The sequence below is a fragment of the Lepidochelys kempii genome, chromosome 1 (genome assembly GCF_965140265.1).
Source record: "Lepidochelys kempii isolate rLepKem1 chromosome 1, rLepKem1.hap2, whole genome shotgun sequence".
Lineage (NCBI taxonomy): Eukaryota > Metazoa > Chordata > Testudines > Cheloniidae > Lepidochelys > Lepidochelys kempii.
This window is the reverse complement of record NC_133256.1, coordinates 44,974,630-44,992,963: the sequence shown is the minus strand read 5'-3', so window position 1 is coordinate 44,992,963 and position 18,334 is coordinate 44,974,630. Positions and strand designations below refer to the sequence as shown.

General features: G+C 44.0%; 1 protein-coding gene across 3 annotated transcripts in view; it reads left to right on the top strand.

The window, feature by feature from the left end:
- The first annotated feature begins 413 nt into the window (after window positions 1-413).
- Window positions 414-18,334, top strand: part of FLT1 (fms related receptor tyrosine kinase 1) — a 138,800-nt gene continuing 120,879 nt past the window's right edge. For 2 of the 3 annotated variants that reach the window (XM_073340752.1, XM_073340742.1), the window contains exon 1: window positions 414-780. In XM_073340752.1, the coding sequence (XP_073196853.1) occupies window positions 714-780 (67 nt within the window). In that variant the 5' untranslated portion in view covers window positions 414-713. The remainder of the gene's footprint in view (window positions 781-18,334) is intronic. The other variant, XM_073340762.1, reaches the window with a different exon arrangement.

The window sequence follows — 18,334 nt, the reverse complement described above, 5'->3', positions numbered from 1 at the left end:
GGGGTGGGGTAGGGGGGTGATAACAGACAGAGGCAGAGAGCGAGGCAGATGGACAAGGACACACGTGTGGCCAAGCCCGGCTTGCGCCTGGCTCCGGCCGGGAGCGCAGCCGCCCTTGGCTGGAGGAGCGGAGCGGGGGTCTCCGTGTGGGGGGACCGGAGAGCGATCGGAGTGACAGGGGGCGGCATGGGTGGGGGGCCGCGGAGGCGAGTTGAGCGGGGGCCCGAGAAGCCGGGAAGTGGGCACTGACTCCCAGCCGGAGCCCTGCCTGGCGCGCTCGGGAGCCGGAGTCACTCCTGCGCCGGCAGCGGGGCACGGCAGGGGGCCGGGGGGCTCCAGGCTATGTAGGGGAGGGGGGACCCGGTGACGCAGGGAGAGGAGGGCGTGATCCGCTGGGAGGATGTGGAGGTTATAAATCAGCCGGGCGGCAGGCAGCTCCCTGTGAAGGGATGTCCACGGGAGGTTAAGCGCGCAGCTGGACGCGCCTTGCGGAGCGGAGCGGAGCGCAGCGTTGTCCCGGGGCTAGGCGGCTGCTGGATAGTGATCTCTCTCCGGGACCAGCTGCCCCGCTAGCTTCGCCACCGCGGGCAAGGCGAGCCCGGCCAGGCTGCCGGAGGATCAGCCCCTTTGCTGGGTGTCCCTGAGCCGCGTCCTCTCTCCGAGCAGGCTCGGGCGGAGCTCTCCTACCCTGCGCGCACCTCCCGGGCAGGACCATGGGCAGCCGGGCGCTCGCAGGTGCCATGCTGTGCGGGCTGCTGGCACCCGCTCTCCTCCTCGCAGGTAAGTGGCCCGTTCCCCTGCGGGGTGGGGGTGGCGGGGTGGCGGGGGTCGGCCGAAGCTAAGTGGTCCAGGACTCAGGAGGCAGCCGGCTGCGCTTGGCTCTGCGCCCCAGAGAGACACCCTCCCAATCCCGTGCCCCTGCCTGGGGGAGTGTGACCCTCCCCGCTCCCTGGCAGCGCAGGGGGCCGGAGCTGGGGTCCCAGCCGCACGCCATTTCTCCTCACCCCCATGGTGCCCAGTCTGGACCCCGCTTCCCACCCTGCAGGAGGCTGCTTTGCTGCGCACACCTGCTTACCCCGGGACGCTTTCCGGGTGCCCAAACGGGGCTCTGTCCCTATTGCTGTGCAAGCAGGTTCTCGTAACGCCCGTCGGAGCTGTCCCGTGTCTGACTCTCACGGGCAGAAAAGAAATCTCGGGGAGAGGCTGGATCCTATCGATCTGTGGCCTCAAGCCCCCAGTTTGTAGCATCAAAACAGAGAGCAAGGCTAGCGGCTCCCGCCTCGCCAAAAATCCGGACCCCGACGAATCCCGGGCAGCGAACGCAGCAGAAGCCCGGTTCCAGCACTGGGCTCCCGCAGGATCTTGTACAATTTAAACAGACAACCGCTGTAGCCGCACGTCCCTGGAGAAATCTGGACTCTGATCCATCCTGGCCCAACAGCGAGGGAAAAAAGACACATTTAGTGCCCTGACCCTGCCCACTGTAATCCTAGTTCCGCAAAATTCCAGTTTTAACAGAGGGGAAAAAATGTAGCAACTATTAGCGAACTCGAAAATCCAGACCCTATAGCAGAGGAGAGCAGCAGCCCCGCAAAAAGATGTATCCGGTACCTAGATACTGGTGGGGGTTTTAAATCTCAAAGCCTTAAATTCTACCAGAAAAGAAGAGCACCAGCTCCAATCCCACTGCAAAGATCCAGATCCTGATATATCCTTGGTAAATAACACCGCCAGGACATAGATCCACCATCAAAGCAGAGCTCTGGACATAGATTTACCTGATGTAAAAGAGTATCTGTATAGAGAGTAAAACTTTGCGGATCTAGGTGAAAAAAATGGGCCATATCATGCTGGCTCCCGGTCCATGTTTGGATTTTACAAGTGCTTTGTGTGCCGAGTTGTATCAGGGACCAGATTTTTTAGCAAGGACTGGAAGCAGCTACACTTGGTTTCCATTTTTCCAACAGAATGTAGAGATCTGTGGTCAAAATTCCCTGGATTCGGTAAAACCCAGATTGCTCTTGCACCGGGATGTGTTGGAGCCTGGATTTTTTCTGGTCATATAGGAAAAGCAATATGTATTGTCTATTTTGATGGTACAATTTGGGGGACCCCAAAACAGTAGGACCAACAGGGCGAAGTGCTAATTAGCTGGGATGCACCGGAGTATGGATTTTCGCAGTGGCATGCTTGCTTTTTCTGGCGCTGGAACAGAGCTTTCCAGATGAGAGGTAAAGTCATCTGGAGGTTCACGGGAGTTGGACCAGGCACAGGGAGGTCTTGAGTTCGAGTGAGAGAAAATACTAAAATGCATATGGAACCTAGGGCCAAACACAGACTTGTTGTAACTTAACCTGTTGCATTATTTGTTATAAATTAGTTGAATGGAGGAGTTATAAAACCATTGAAGTGTTACATTTTATTGCAAACTATTCTACTTTATGGTTTCAATCAACTAAATCCAGACTAAATAGATGATGACCAATACATTTATAAAGGCTGAGTTAATTTCCTAAAACCATGGCAGTAATGCAAATAGTTTGTGTAAATGAGTAAAACAACCCTGAAATATTTTGTTCTTGCATTGAAACTTAGTTCAGATTTTGACTTGAAAGCATTGAGAATACAGAGCTGTCTGCATATCTACAATTAGAGACAGTAGGTCAAATCCTGCCAAGTGATTTTCAGTTGGGATGGGTAGCTGGTGGTTGGGCATGGGTACTGTGGCAGACTATATGATTTGGTCATCATCAATCCTGCAAAATCTCCTATTCTGTCACTTGCTATGTAGTAGATCTCCCAGAAGGGGTGACCATGCTCCTTTGAAGTCCATAGCAAAACTCTTGATGATTTTAATTTTGAGCAGGATCAGATCCTGAATACTAAAGGGGTGAGGAATGGGGTGTTGGGAAATTACATGTTAAAGTAAAAGCATTGATTCTCCATAGACTCCTACTCCCATCCCCTGTAGTCAATCTGGGAAGGAAATCATTTTCCCATCCCATGTCAATTTTTGAGAAACAAAACATTTCCCCATTCTGCATTGTGAGGAAATGGAGACCTTTCAAACAGTCTCATGAAAAACCCCATGAGTGAGGAAACCCCCTTAGAATAGCTAATAGCCCAGTGGTCAGGGCACTCATGTGGCAAGTGGAAGACTTACAAGTTCAAGTCCCTGCTCTGCCTGATTAAGACCACGGTTTCTTAAACGTGGCTCTCCCATATCCCAAGTGCCCTGATCACCAGACTATTGACTGGTCTAGGGTGAGGTTTTTACCAAATGGTAAAAATTAAACTTTTGATGCCATATTAGGGCCTGATCCTGCAGTCCTTGCACACTTATGACTCCCATTTCAAGCAATGGGGGTTTGGCGTGTGGAAGGACTACAGGAGGCTAACTAAAGAGCTAGATTCTGCAGTCCTCTTCTCTTGACCTCACTGGAGGATTATGTCCTAGTCAGGGCTAAAGGATTGGGCCCAAGCCCCTTATCCATATGTGAGGCTAGTTATAGAAGAACCAGAGACCATGTACATTCAGAGAGGCTTCAGACAGAGAGATCAGCTAATATGTATTTTCATTTTTAAATGACAGCACAGAGCGAAAGCCAAAGCCTCCTTGGATCTGCACCCTTGTCCTACTGAAGTCAGTTGTACCAGCAATGGGACTAGGACTGAGCACGACGATAGAATGAGAAATAGGAGACTAGAGAGCTTCAGTTGCTAGTCACTTTACACATTAACTTTTGTCATCATTAGTACTGCAGTGGCAGCTAGGGTCAGGCCCCAGTGAACTAGATGTTCTAAAATCATGGTTCCTGCCTGGAAGAGCCTACAGTATAACTCAAAACAAGATGTGACAAGTGTATCAACCAAACAATAGGAGGTAAGGAAGGAAGAGATAATGATAATAAGATCATGTGGTTATGTAAGATAGTGATAATGCCTGACCTGATGTTTCCAAATCATATGATTTAAAAAAATGTAATAAACAATGTCAATGATCCCTGAGTCTTCCCCCCCATGCAATCTTTAGTTGGCTGATCTCCTGGAGGCATCACAGCAGAGTTATATCTTGAGAAGGAATTTTAAGGCGGAGAGGTTAGTGGCCTTATGCTCCCAAAGGCATTTCCTGTGGCCGGGCAGTGTGTAAGAAGTAGTGGGAGCATATGTTGGAGAAGAGGACAAAGGGTCATACAAGGCTGGCATAGCTGGTGGGGCAAAAGGCAACAGGACAAGGACTGTCTTGTGATCCTGCCATTCACAAAGTGTGTAGAGTCTGATTCACCATCCTGGTCCTGTCAGTGGAATGATGTGAGCTTCCTGGTAGCAGAAAGTTTGCCTAGCATGGAAACAAGGGGTGCAGTGTCACAAGCCACTCTTAACCCCTTCTCCATCAGCAGGCCTGGAGCAGCAATGCAAATCCAGAGATCTTGCTGGGAAGGGGCATTGTTAGGACATGCAGGAGACATGGTAATTCAGGGCCTGTCCCGGGAAGCCTTCACAGGTGGGATGGCTATGGAGCTCGGGCTTGAGTTTCAAGTTGTGTATTCTTTTAGGATGATCATTGTGGCACCATGTGTTTGACCCAGATATGAATTCCCCCTCAGGTGCTGGGGCCTTCCTAGCCACAGGGGGCTGCACTTTGCACTTATATGTGCCTGCAGGGGTTGATCAGTTCCACTGTCTTATTAGGACTGGGAGCAATAAAAGAACCCAAAAGCTGGACATCCAACATCCCTTGAATTTCAATGACTGTTGGGCACCTCACTCCCTCCTTGAAAAATTCCAGCGTACATTTACATAAGGCTGGAGGATTAGAAACTGGTGTGGAACAGAAGCATCTATTCTTCCATTTATATGTAGAATTTAAGCCTCTAACTTTTTAACCACACTAATGGGATTCACCAGCACTAATGGGAATTACCCCATGGTATTTTGGCAAGGTGCTCTGTACAGTATAGCTCTTTTGAGCCAAATTCTGCTCTCACGTATGCTGGTGTAAATCTGGAGTAAGTCCATTGAACTCAGCTGAGCTGCTCCAGATTTGCACTAGTGTCGATGAAAATCAGCATTTATAGTATAGTATAGTATAGTATAGTATATTGTATAATAAAGATGACTTTCACACCCACAAACATTCAATACATTTACCATTTTTAATTGGTGATGTGAGATGAGATTTTTTGTTTTTTAAGCTCAAAATGCTCATGAACAAGTGTGACCTTTGCTTTGTCAGACTTTTCAAAGACCAGAACTAGGGTCTTTGCAGCGGGCGTGGCTAACCGTTTGGGCTGTGTGTTAGGACAGAAGGCAATGCCTGCTGCTTTCCAGAATGATTGCTGACTCCTCACACTTCTGTGCAGTTTGGAAATTGCAAGCGGTTGCAGTATCAGACTGGTGGTTTTCGTGTCAGGCTGAGATAGTGATAGTGAAAGGAAATGAAAGGGAGAGGGGGTGATTGAGGAAGGACTTGAAAGGCAGGGGTAAGGCTCAGCATTGCAGAACTGTCTCATGGGCTGTGGGTGGAATTCTACTGAGGAAATTGTTCCTTTGAGTCTGCTAGAGATAGGCGTTGAGACTTCCTGATGCAACCCAGAAGGGAGCAGGAAGCAGGGATTGCTGCAAGAGTGGGGGATGCTTTCCCATCAAGAGAGGGATGTCTGGCAATCACAGTCAACTGTTGGACCATTTCTCTGTGGCTATGCACCAAGAGTTCCTTTACAAACACACTTTATCTTTACTTTGCCCTTTTTTGACCATCTGTGTAATATTTCTACACTACAAAGCCCCAAGCCAAAGCTATGTATCAGTATTTGGGGGAGGGGGAATGGCTGCTTGTGTGAGCATATCTGAGAATCCCTTCCATTTGACCATTTAAAGTAATTTACAAACACTTTACTCATCAACCTAAGAAATTACCTTCCTCAGCATTTAACAACCAGGAATGGGCTGCCTTTTCCATTTACTGTGTGTGAACTGTTCATTCTGATAGGTTGTATGCATCCGATGAAGTGAGCTGTAGCTCACGAAAGCTTATGCTCAAATAAATTGGTTAGTCTCTAAGGTGCCACAAGTACTCCTTTTCTTTTTGTTCATTCTGATGCAGCCCTAAAATCTATTACCTTCTCATCTTCAGTTGTTGGTGACAAGGGGCATTCTCGATCTTCTCTTACCAAGATGTAGAAACTCAGTATCATTCCCCCACCCTGGAAAGGAGTATCATGGTGCAAAGCCAGTACATACAGCGAGGGAGAGAGGGCCTAGGGGTATAATTTGTTCATGGCAAGGTGGGAGGAAATATACCAGCCTAATGTAAAGGAAAGCATGATTTTGCCTAATATATTATCAGAAGTAATTCAAGATCATTATAAATCCTTGTGAATCTATTACTTTTGTCCGTTCTGTTTCTCAGAACGTTGTCTGCTTTGTGTTTATGAAGAAACACACCTGACATCCCAGTTAATAATTCTTCAAAGTAATCTGCCACTACTTCCTGCCTTTTTTTTTTTTAATAACATACCCTCATAGCAGGTGTGCTCACGTGTAATGACAGTGATAATGATTTACAGTTGTATCGTGATTTTCCTCCAGAAGGATCCCAGCATGCTTTTGGAATATGGGACCACTCTTGCAAACAGTTTTTCATACATACACATAATTACTCCTAAGCAGAGTCCCTTGGAATTCAGTTACACAACCACATCATCTTCTCTGCCCGTGGCCCCTGAATGCTATTACTAAATTCACCCAAGTGTTACTGCAGCCTGAGACACAGTCATTCTGCCCCTGCTCCTCTCCCCCACCCCCTGTGGAACTTCACTGGAGGGCATCAGCTGACTGGGGAGGACATTAGCTGGTTGGGAAGGTCCTGACACCACCTCCCCATTGGCTCCATTAGACAGAAAGTGAGGGAGGAGGGCACAGGGCCTCTCAGACACTGTAGAGGTACAGGATCTCTGAACAGATCTCTCTGTTCTTTTGACAGATCCCCTGAGAGCCCTGCTTTCCTAGGCCAGAACGATCAGCTCCACTCCCTGGGGGTGAGTGTGGGGAAACTTCATGAGAAGAATTTCACATCATTCTCCCCCAACCCGCTTCCTGTGTGATTTCCCATGGAATGGAAGGATCCAAGTCTTTTATTTCCACTCTTAACTGAATGAATGAGTCTCCCATGGAAATGACTCAGACAAAATTCTGAATTTCTTTGGAATAGTGTTAACATAGGAATTGCCACACTGGATCAGACCAGAGATCCATCTAGCCCGGTATCCTGTCACCCACAGTGTTCAGTGTAAGAGCCTTCAGAGAAGGTGCAAGAAACCCTGCGGTAGGCAGTTATGGAATAACCTTTCCCCAGGGAAAGTTTCCTTGAGGAAAGTTGTTTGTGGTAGAATCCAAAACAATTTTGTTAATTAGAGTATTAAAAAGCTGTAGACTCAAGGGCCAAAGGAGCCAACGTAAACTTGATGCCTGTTTAAGTTAGGTGCCGTCAGCCTTTATAGCGAGTGTGTATAAAATAACGACTGTCTTTTACCATATTATGTTATATAACTTTTCCTGCTTTTGTCCTGATATTCAAAATTTGGGGTAAAAAATCCAGCTGTCCTTGTCTGATGTGATGCTGTAGTATAAAATTATAATCTGTGTATATTTTTTCCCTTTTAAATTGGGGTATATTCATAAAACAGTGCAATCTCATACTCCCTAGCTCCTTTCTGTAGATGGATCTTGCCCTGTGGTTATATGGGGGGGAATGGAATGAACCACCACGATGGAACTGGTTTCAGAGTGGTAGCCGTGTTAGTCTGTATCAGCAAAAACAATGAGGAGTCCTTGTGGCACTTTAGAGACTAACACATTTATTTGGGCATAAACATGGGCTATAACCCACTTCATCAGATGCTTCCTTTTCCTTCAATACAGGTTTCCTTGTAAGATAGCATGAACCGGGCCATTAATCAGGTCATATTTATGGCAGCTCTAATAGCCAAATGTCATTTGATTTGCTGAGAGGGAGTTAAATGACTGCAATTAATTTAGCACTATTGTCCTTTTAGCTGGTTAATAGTTTGAGGTCCTAATCTACTGACAAATCACACAGTGGATCAAAGCAAGATGAGGTTAGTGGTCTGTTTCAGACAGCTGCTTAAAGCTGGTCTTGCCCTACCACACCTGCCAGAAGGGAGGAAGTCTCTAACAAAAAAGGGGGAAAGCAGCCTTCAGCACTAGGCTGCCCTGATCGAGGAAGCTTGGGTATGAGACAGAGGACCTAGGAGGTGGGCTGAGCTGTCCTGAGCTAAGTACTCTAAGAACAGCCAAACTTCAGGAGGAGTCTTGGACTGGCCTTTTTTGTCTGATTGCTGATTTATTTATTCACAAAGTCCAAACCAAGAAAGCGGGTAAGTTTGACCCTACACAGGGACAGGGTGTGTGGAGTGTGTCTTAGAGGAAGTGGGAAAGTCCTTTACTCTGAATCTGCTGTTCCTGTTTGACTCTCTAGTTTTAAAAGTTAATTGTTGCATTAGGTTTTTCCTGTGCATGTATCCAGGGCCTTTGAATAATAGGTCTATTTTACAGATTAAAAAAATGAAGATGAAAGTAACATTCTGGTGTTGTATTTTCTCTCTTAAAGTTACAGCATTTTTGGGGGGTGTTATCTGTGGAATATTGAAAATAATAACTCAGAAGCTTTGCGCTCAGGGGAAATGCTGCAACTTTTCTGCTTAGTCACTCAGTTTGCTTCTGTGTCTTGATTAGTAATAAACTGTGAAATAGATGGAATTTGGTAGGCTGAGATGTCAGATGGAGCTAGTGAAAATTAAAAGAGCTTGGCTTGTTTAGCCTACAAAACAAAAGCTGAGAGAGGTTATTGTTGCTCTATATAAATACATCAGGGGGGTGAACACCAGGAAGGGAGAAGAGCTATTTATGGTGAAGAACAACGTTGGTGCAAGGACAGCTAGCCATGATTAAATTTAGGCTAGAAATGAAAAGAAGGTTTTTAACCATCAGAGCAGTGAGGTTCTGGAACAGCCTCTCAATAGAAATAGTGGGGGTCAAACAATGTAACTAGTTTTAAGAAGGAGCTTGATAAATTTACGAACTGGATTAGATGATGGGGTTGCCGGTGACAGAAGGAGACTGGACTCCATATCATCAGGAGATCCCTTCCAGTCTTATGTTCCCAGAGAGTTGTAGGCAGAGTTCTGAGTTTTTAAGATGTCCATACAAAATATTCCCCAAATCCAGTCTGTTATAACTTGTCTTTCTAATGCAAGAGACGCTATAATGAATGTTAGGAAGCTTGCTAGGAAAGGAATTGTGTATTTGTTGTTCAGTTTAGTTGGAGTGGGGAAACTCATCTGTTTGCTCTATGTAGGAATTTTACATGACTCCTTTATAGAAGTTTTGGTCTCACTGTATTTACGCTATAGTAGTACAGTACTTTCCAAATACTTAGCTAATAAGTATCTGAATGGAGAAAGTTTCTGTGAGCACCTAATACCTGGGCTCAGAGCGTTGCACTGCTGGCATCCTTTTTATGGTCTTTACTACTTGTGTGATGATCATAGCTGTCAACGTACTATGGGAAATGGCAGAACTTTGGATGCTGCTAATTGGCATGCATGTTTATTTCATGCACTCACCTGTAACTGTGACTTGATATTATATTTCTAGATACCATCAACAAAGATGTTTACACCTTTAAATAAAGTGGCTGCAGCCTAGATTCTTGTGAGCTTCACTTCGCCACTAGGCCAGGAATATCTTCACTACTGAGGAGGAGTCAGTGTTTGGGATGTACGTGTCTGGGTACATATGAGAATACATACATATACAAGAACATTACTGCTGCAGGCTTGGTAGCGTGTACCACCCAAGTATGCAGCTGAGAGGCTGTCAGAATTGTACTGCCTTCGGTTTTAACTATTAGGTGTTACAAGTTGCTTGTGTAGCAGATGGCAATTTTTATTTTTTCAAAATGCTAAATGCATACATTTTAAACAATAGTGCAGCCACCTCAATCTCAGAACCTCAATCTCAGATCCAGACCTGAGCATGAGGTTTGGTGAAAAGGGTACATCTTCCTCTGCCTGTCAAGGTCTCCCACGGGCAGCTAGCTACTCATCTGTATATCTGACTGCCTTTTGACTCCAGGACATGGAGCCAGAGTAGGAGCTAATTACCATACACAGGACTTTTCTGACACCGGGTAGTAAACCCTGAGATTTTCAAAATGTGCTGGCTCAGGTCCTACTGGGAGATTAGCTCATCCACTCTCATAGTCTGATGATTATGCCCTAAAAATAGTTTGATAGTTTAAAGTAGCTCAGACAGAAGTTTTGAGCTTGATGCAAAAATTAGTGGGTGAGATTCTTTGGGCTGTGTTACACAGGTGGTCAGGCTAGATGATCACAATGGTTCCTTCTAGCTTTAAGGTAAGAATCTGTGAATTATCATCCTGATGTGGTGATGCCCATTTTGTATGCAAGTAACTTTTAATGACGTTCTTGAACTTGCAAGTAAAATAGGACACGTGGCGGTTGCAAGCAAGGCATGCATGAGTTATAGAGCAGAGTCAGTGAGAAATAAGGCAGGTCAGCATGAACACACGGTGTGTGTTTCTAATTATTGCTGTTGATATCTTTGCTGAAAACTTATAAACTCTTATTACTGTATATAGTGCTACTGCCATATATAGTTCCATTTAAATTAAAGCTACTATTCCATTATGCTCGTTTATTGAGATGGTCTACTTAAGAGGAAGGATGGTCCAGCCGTTAGGGCAATAAGCTAGGATGTGGGAGACAGGATGCTGTGCCACAAACTTCCTGTGTGACCTTGGGCAAGTCTTTGTGCCTCAGTTCTCCATCTCTAACAAGGGATAATAACACATCCCATCCTTAAAGGAGTGCTATGAGCATAAATACATTAAAGCAGTAGTCCACAAACTTTTCATGGTCATACCTTACCATACTCCATCTGCGCCGCCGGCTCGGAGCTGAGGCTGGGAGCAGGGCCATGGCTGGGGGTGGGGGGCATGGATACGGGTTAGGGGCTGAGGCCACAGATGGGGACGGAACTGTGGCCAGGGCTGAGTGGAGGCCAGAGCTGGGAGCAGAAGCCGGGCTGCGGTCAGGGGCCAAGGCTGGGGGCGAGATTGGAGCTGGAGTGGAGCTTTAGCTGGGACCACTGCCAGGGGCTGGAGCAGAGCTGGGGGTGAAGCAAGGCTGGCTGGTGCTCCCTGCTGCCCCTTATGAGGGCTGGCCTAGGTCCTGCTGCTCCCCCCCCCCCAACATTCATCCACACTCCCCCCAAGGGTCCTTTGGGGACCTCTGCATTAAAGATTGTGAGGCATTCATTATAATAGGTAATGGGGCTACCATAGAAGAAGCTGAGTTAGAGGGTGGTGTTGTGAACTTTTCAGAAAGTCAGAATAACTCAGATTTTTGCACTGTAGCTGTTTGTTAGGTTTCTGCTTTGCCACATGCAGTATGGATAGTAACTGAAAAAATATACTGAGTTAAACCAAAGATAGACGAGGTGAATAGCTTTCTTGCAAATAGAAGGAAATCAGAGCTATAAATGACTCTTCAAAGTGCCCTGCACTTAGGACTGAAGAATCCCATGCACCACTACAGACTAGGGACCGAGTGGCTAGGCAGCAGTTCTGCAGAAAAGAACCTAGGGGTTACAATGGATGAGAAGCTGGATATGAGTCAACAGTGTGCCCTCGTCGCCAAGAAAGCCAATGGCATTTTGGGATGTATAAGTAGGGGCATTGCCAGCAGATCGAGGGATGTGATCGTTCCCCTCTATTCGACATTGGGGAGGCCTCATCTGGAATACTGTGTCCAGTTTTGGGCCCCACACTACAAGAAGGATGTGGAAAAATTGGAAAGCGTCCAGCAGAGGGTAACAGAAATGATTAGGGGACTGGAACACATGACTTATGAGGAGAGGCTGAGGGAACTGGGATTGTTTAGTCTACGGAAGAGAAGAATGAGGGGGGATTTGATAGCTGCTTTCAGCTACCTGAAAGGGGGTTCCAAAGAGGATGGATCTAGACTGTTTTCAGTGGTAGAAGAGGACAGAACAAGGAGTAATGGTCTCAAGTTGCAGTGGAGGAGGTTTAGGTTGGATATTAGGAAAAACTTTTTCACTAGGAGAGTGGTGAAACACTGGAATGCGTTACCTAGGGAGGTGGTGGAATCTTCTTCCTTTGAGATTTTTAAGGTCAGGCTTGACAAAGCCCTGGCTGGGATGATTTAGTTGGGGATTGGTCCTGCTTTGAGCAGGGGGTTGGACTAGATGACCTCCTGAGGTCCCTTCCAACCCTGATATTTTATGATTGATTTTAAGCAAAGGTATCATTTAGCTCAGTAATGGAACCAAAACTATGCACAGACACAAATATTCCAACCAAAAATAAATTGACTTTACTCACTGAACAGCACCAAGTTTCTTTAGAAAAGGTCATAATGTAACAGTACGCCAACAAGAATTCTGTAATAAAGACTTGAGAGCACAAAAGTGTCTTTAAAAAAAATAAATTAGAATAGAACAAGTCATGTATACAGAAGAATAGATTGGCCAATATCCATACAATGAGCCAGCAAGTGTAAATCAGTATAGGACCATTGTTTTCAATAGAGGTCCACTGAATGGAGCCACACTTTTGCTTATTTTGGCTCCATTCTGCAATTGTTACATGTGTGTTTACCAGTGTGAGTGTTTCCATTCCCTTCAGTGGGCTGACTCGTATGAGGCAGCGAACATACACATAAGTAAGAAATGCACAGTCTAGCCCATATTTTAAATGAAGAATCTTTAAATTATTCAGGCTAAGAAGAATTGTGAATAGTGGGAATTAGAGAGGTGAAAGGCCTTAGGGGACCTTAACCATTCTCCTACCAATGGTAGAGTGTCCTGTACCAATATAAAAATTATGTCTGATGATTGAGTATAAATTTGTTTAAGTTGGGAGGAAAATATAATTGACAATAGAAAGCACTAAGGGCGAGATATGTTTAATGAGCTTTAAAATGCATGCAAATCTGACACTTAGTAAAACAATTAGGCTATGATGGATAACTTTATTGCACACTGATGGCACTTTAAATCCAGAAGCTCTATGTACACCGCAGTTGGCAAAGATAAACGGATCGTTCTCATTAACCTCTTCATTGTGTAGATAAAGAAAGCTTAGGTAATACATTCAGGCTAACTGGTGTGGTGAAGGGATGTTAGTAAAAAACAACATTTAACGAGACAGAAGATTTATTCATTTCATCCCACGTGTTCAGTTACCCATGTGTGTAAGTGGTTGCAGAATTGGGGCATATATGTACTCTGTAGATCAGACACAATATCAGTAACATTTACATATACACATGTATTTTATCTGGGGTGTACAATAATGTGAAATAAGGCTATGTATAAGTCCACAAAATAGTCAGAGTACAAGTTTGTTTACTGAGTGCAAAAAGGGTGCTGTAGTTCCATCATATGTTGAACATACTTCAAGCACTTATTCTTTAGCTTCTTTGCATCTCCAGCTGAAAGCTCTACCTCATATACCAAATACTGCCCAAGCTGGGTTCTGTGCCTTTTCAAACAGTTCTTTGACCCTGTCTTTAGGCAGCGTGGGTAACTTTGGCGCAAACACTAGTTTAGGTCACACATTGGTTCAATAATCTGATTGGCTGACTTAAAGGTGTCTGACAAACTTTAAAAAAAGTGAATATGGGGGAGGGGAGAGTCATTCTGTTGTCACATGAAAAGAAGTTACACGCCAATGTAGGTCACTGTAAGGGTAGGTTGCTGATGGTCGCTTAGTGACAGGCATAATGATTAATGAACATGTCCTGTTAAGCCATGACCTTTCCAAAAAGCCAGTGTCAAGTAAAATGCCTGAAGAAGGTACACAGAAGGCGTGATCCCCTTGTAAATATTGACAGTAGGAATTTCTGTGCGATTCTCCTTTTCTTTGTCTTTTCTGGTAAGCTTGTCAAACCCTATTGCATTTGTTCTTTGAATCATTTTTGTATCATTTAAAAAAATGTAGGAAAGCTAATGACCCATGCAGGGATGGAATGTAAAGAAAAGCTATTTCTCTTCAGACCTGTACCACTTAAGTGGTAACTCTATTATTGTGTGTGTGGACTTTTTAATACAAATAGGATTCTGTATTTCAGGGCTTTGTTGCTGGAAATCTGAAAAATTAAACATGTGTCAAGCCTTATATATTGGGTCTGTAAGGGCAAATATTAAGTTAGGTGCCTAAGTGTTAATGTGGTTAATTACTGGAGTTAAATATTTAAAGTGCACTTGAAGTCAACAGTAAGAATCCAGTTTACTTCAATGGGAGCAGAGTTAGGCCAACACTAGAGCGGTTTTTAAATTCTGCACACACTGATTACAAAACACAGCTGTATCTTTTAGATTAGTTAATGTATGTAGTAGGACAAAACCTGGATACATATCAAATGTATCTGGGATTTCTTTTGATCACAGGTTGGGGTGCTTAGAGAATTTCCTGCATTGAGCTCAGTAACTATGAGGCAGGTTTCCAGGATTATAATGAAGCATGCATTTCCAAGGATTTCTATTTTATAAAAGTTCTGAATGGTGTTTCTTGAGATTCTGTACAGGGACATTTTTGCTTCTGATACCACAGATTAACAGAAAAAAGAGTGCAACATTTGTAACATTTTTGGTCCTTCGCCATTAGCAGAACAAAACAGACAAAAAACAAACCATAACCAGAACACTCCAATGAATGACTAGCTGGTTGACCCTGTGATTAGTGTTCTGGAGCACCCCGTAGATGACCTGAGTTCAGTGGTGGCAATTAGGCCATACCCACTCCATGAGATAGAATCCCCAGAAAACCTCTTAGACTATGTCTACACTGCACTTTCGTCATTAAAACTTGTATTGCTCAGGGGTGTGGGGAAAAAAAACAAAAAACCCACACACCTCCCTGCACAAGTTTTACCAATGAAAAGCACCGGCTCTCCTGCCAACAAAGCTACTGCTCCTCATTGGGGGTGGTTTTATTTTGTCATCAGGACAGCTCTCTCCTGGCGATAAAGAGCGGCTATACTGCGTGCCTTACCATGGCAAGGCCTGAGCGGCACAACTGTGCCGCTGTAAGCTTTGCGGTGTAGACAGCCTCCGATTGTGTCCTGTGGAGGAAAGACTGTCTCCTTTTTGTTTGTACAGTGTCAATGCCAACAAGACTCTAGTGCAACTGGGCCCTGGTCCTGATTGATCTTTGGCAGCTACTGTATTTAATAATAATTTGTTCTTAAAAGTCAAGCTGGTGGTACGTATTGTCATGGGCACCCATATTTTCCAATCACTGGTCTGACTTCTGCCTTATGTACAAATAAAACAAATAATTTTCCTTGCTGCCTGAATCTTAGAATCCTCATGAATAGAGGAATGCGCATAATCATCAAATACATGGTCATTGGAATATTCAAATTGTTTAGCTTGAGAGCATTGACAAAAGTTAAGCCAAAGTGTCTAATTTTTCTTCTCAACAGCTGCCTGACCACTACTGGCTAGTTGCAACCCTTCTTGGATTTTTATTATAAAGCAAATTTAATCAGATTCTCAATATTTACATCTAGCATTAGTGATTCAGATTTGAAAATCAGTCAGATCTTAAGTGTCTACAAGAGTTTATCCAGTACATCATTAGTGCACTTGTTAGCAGAGCCAAAAAATCAGTTTTTAGAAAGACGATAAAAAAAAACACTGTAAATTTCCTATCAGAGTTGCCAAATCATAAATCACTTCTTTATAGATTTGTGGCCCTTTCTTCTTGTGACAGGTTTGGTCACAGATCCCCTTGGGACTGTCACCTGATGTGCTGAAACTACCTCTGAGCCCATTTTCCACTGCCAGCTTGGGACTCCAGAACCCTGCCTTGTTGAGCCAGACATACTAGTCTGCTGCAACACGGACCCAGGTCTGGTCCACGCCCCCAGAGCTGCAGACTTTAACCAAAAACTGCTCAGCAAGTCACTTGTCTCCAGCACCCAGCTCCCAGTGGGATGCAAACTCCAAATAAATCCATTTTACTCTGTATAAAGCTTATACAGGGTAAACACAGATTGTCTGTCCTCTATATCACTGATAGAAAGATATGCACAGCTGTTTGCTCTCCCAGGTATTAATCACTTACTCTGGGTTTATTAATAAACAAAAAAGTGATTTTATTAAGTATAAAAAGTAGGATTTAAGTGGTTTCAAAGTAATAATGGACAGAACAAAGTACGTTACCATGCAAAATAAAAACAACACGCAAGTCTAAGCCTAATACATTTAAGAAACTGAATACAGGTAAATCTCACCCTCAGAGATGTTCCAATAAGCTTCTTTCACAGGCTAGATTCCTTCCTAGTCTGGGCCCAATCTTTTCCCCTGGTACAGTCCTTGTTCCAGCTCAGGTGGTAATTAGGGGATTTCTGTTCCACCCTCTTCTATGGCTTTGGCACAAGGCGGGAATCTTTTGTCTCTCTGGGTCTCCATCCCTCCTTCTAAATGGAAAAGCACCAGGTTTAAGATGGATTCCAGTACCAGGTGACATGGTCACAAATTCTGCTAGACCCCAAACCTCCATTCTTTCCGGCTTGACTCACAGGAACACTTACAATTAAACAGAGCCATTTACAACCAATTGTTCTAGTTAATGGGAGCCATCAAGATTCCAAGCCACCATTAAAGGCCCACACTTTGCATAATTACAATAGGACCTCACAGTAATACTTCATATTTCTAGCTTCAGATACAAGAATGATACATTCATACAAATAGGATGAACACACTCAGTAGATTATAAGCTTTGTAATGATACTTTACAAGAGACTTTTTGCATAAAGCATATTCCAGTTACATTATATTTACATTCATAAGCATATTTCCATAATCACATGGAGTGAAGCGTCACTTAACAGTCCATTTAGAAACAGACTGAATTTTATTTCCAATGAACAATGTGGTTGTCGATGAGCCACAAAAGACTTTATGACTCATGTACAAGTTTCTGATAATGCTTGTGGTCCTGTTTCAGGAAAGCACTTTTGTTCAGGGAGCCACTTAAGCATGGGCTTAAATTCCCTTTAAATGACTTGGATTTATGCACATACTGAACTTTAAGCATAAGCTTAGATGCTTTCCTCAATCGGGCCTTGAATGAGAAAAATGTAATGTAACCACATTAACTTCAATCACCAAGTGTCTTCTGTCTGCATACCCCAGCAGACACATTTATTTACTCACTTTTTACATGTAAAAATAGTAATTGAAATAATCTAGGAAACAGCTGCAGGATCTTTTCTTACCTGGTCTCTAGTGAATAAACATCTGCTTTTGGTATGTAAACGTGGTTGAAAATACCCCAAAAAGGTAGAGAGAAAATTAAGACAAAGACCTGCCTTGAGAGCTTACTCATTATACTGGGGGTCAGATTCAATGTAGCTACGCTGATTTTACACCAGCTGCAGATCTGGCCTATGATAATATTTTGACAAGTTCAGATTAATTTTTACATACAAAACAAATTTAACAAATAAGACAGTGATCTGAAGATAACTAGAATGTAGGGACAGCAGCCCTTCCTCCAATGAATGAATTAAATTTAATCAAGGCAACTGAATAATTCAGAAGTTATATTCAAGAGACTAATATATAGGAGAACATTTTCTTGCAGGAACTGATTCTGCATTCCTTAAGATGGAAAAAAAGTGTCCCATTGAAATGAAGAGGGATTTTGCATTTGTTGGGACTGATTATGCATTCGTCCTATAGGCCAAATCCCTCATGTCAATACTCAGTGAACTTCAGCTCATGTCTTTAGGGTGTCTGTTCTAAAGTCCATTGTAATCAGTGGAACGATTCCCATTGGTTTCAATGGGCTTTGGCTAAGTGTTCTGCCTCAGGGTCAAATCCTGATGTCACTACTCAGCTGTGTGCTTTTCAATATCACAGGTTTTGCAGTGTGCTGAAGAAGTGTTATAGAAATAGAACAGAAATACATAGGGAATATTTTAAAGAGAGATTTCTTTTGAAGAGTCTACTTGCAATTTTCCAGTGCCTCAGTAAATACAAATGATTAAAGATAGTGTAACAGGGTCAGCACCTACCTCTCACAGTATCCCCTTTTCTCTCTGGCCAATAAAACTGCAATCACAGTCTTTTCTTGGCGGGGGGGGGGGCACCCACCTCTTGTGGATGGCCCCTTTTCTCTTGGTTAGAGATGAGCCTGCTTTTGGTTTTAGTTCTTATATTGGGGTGGCACCCACCTCTTGCGAGAACCCAC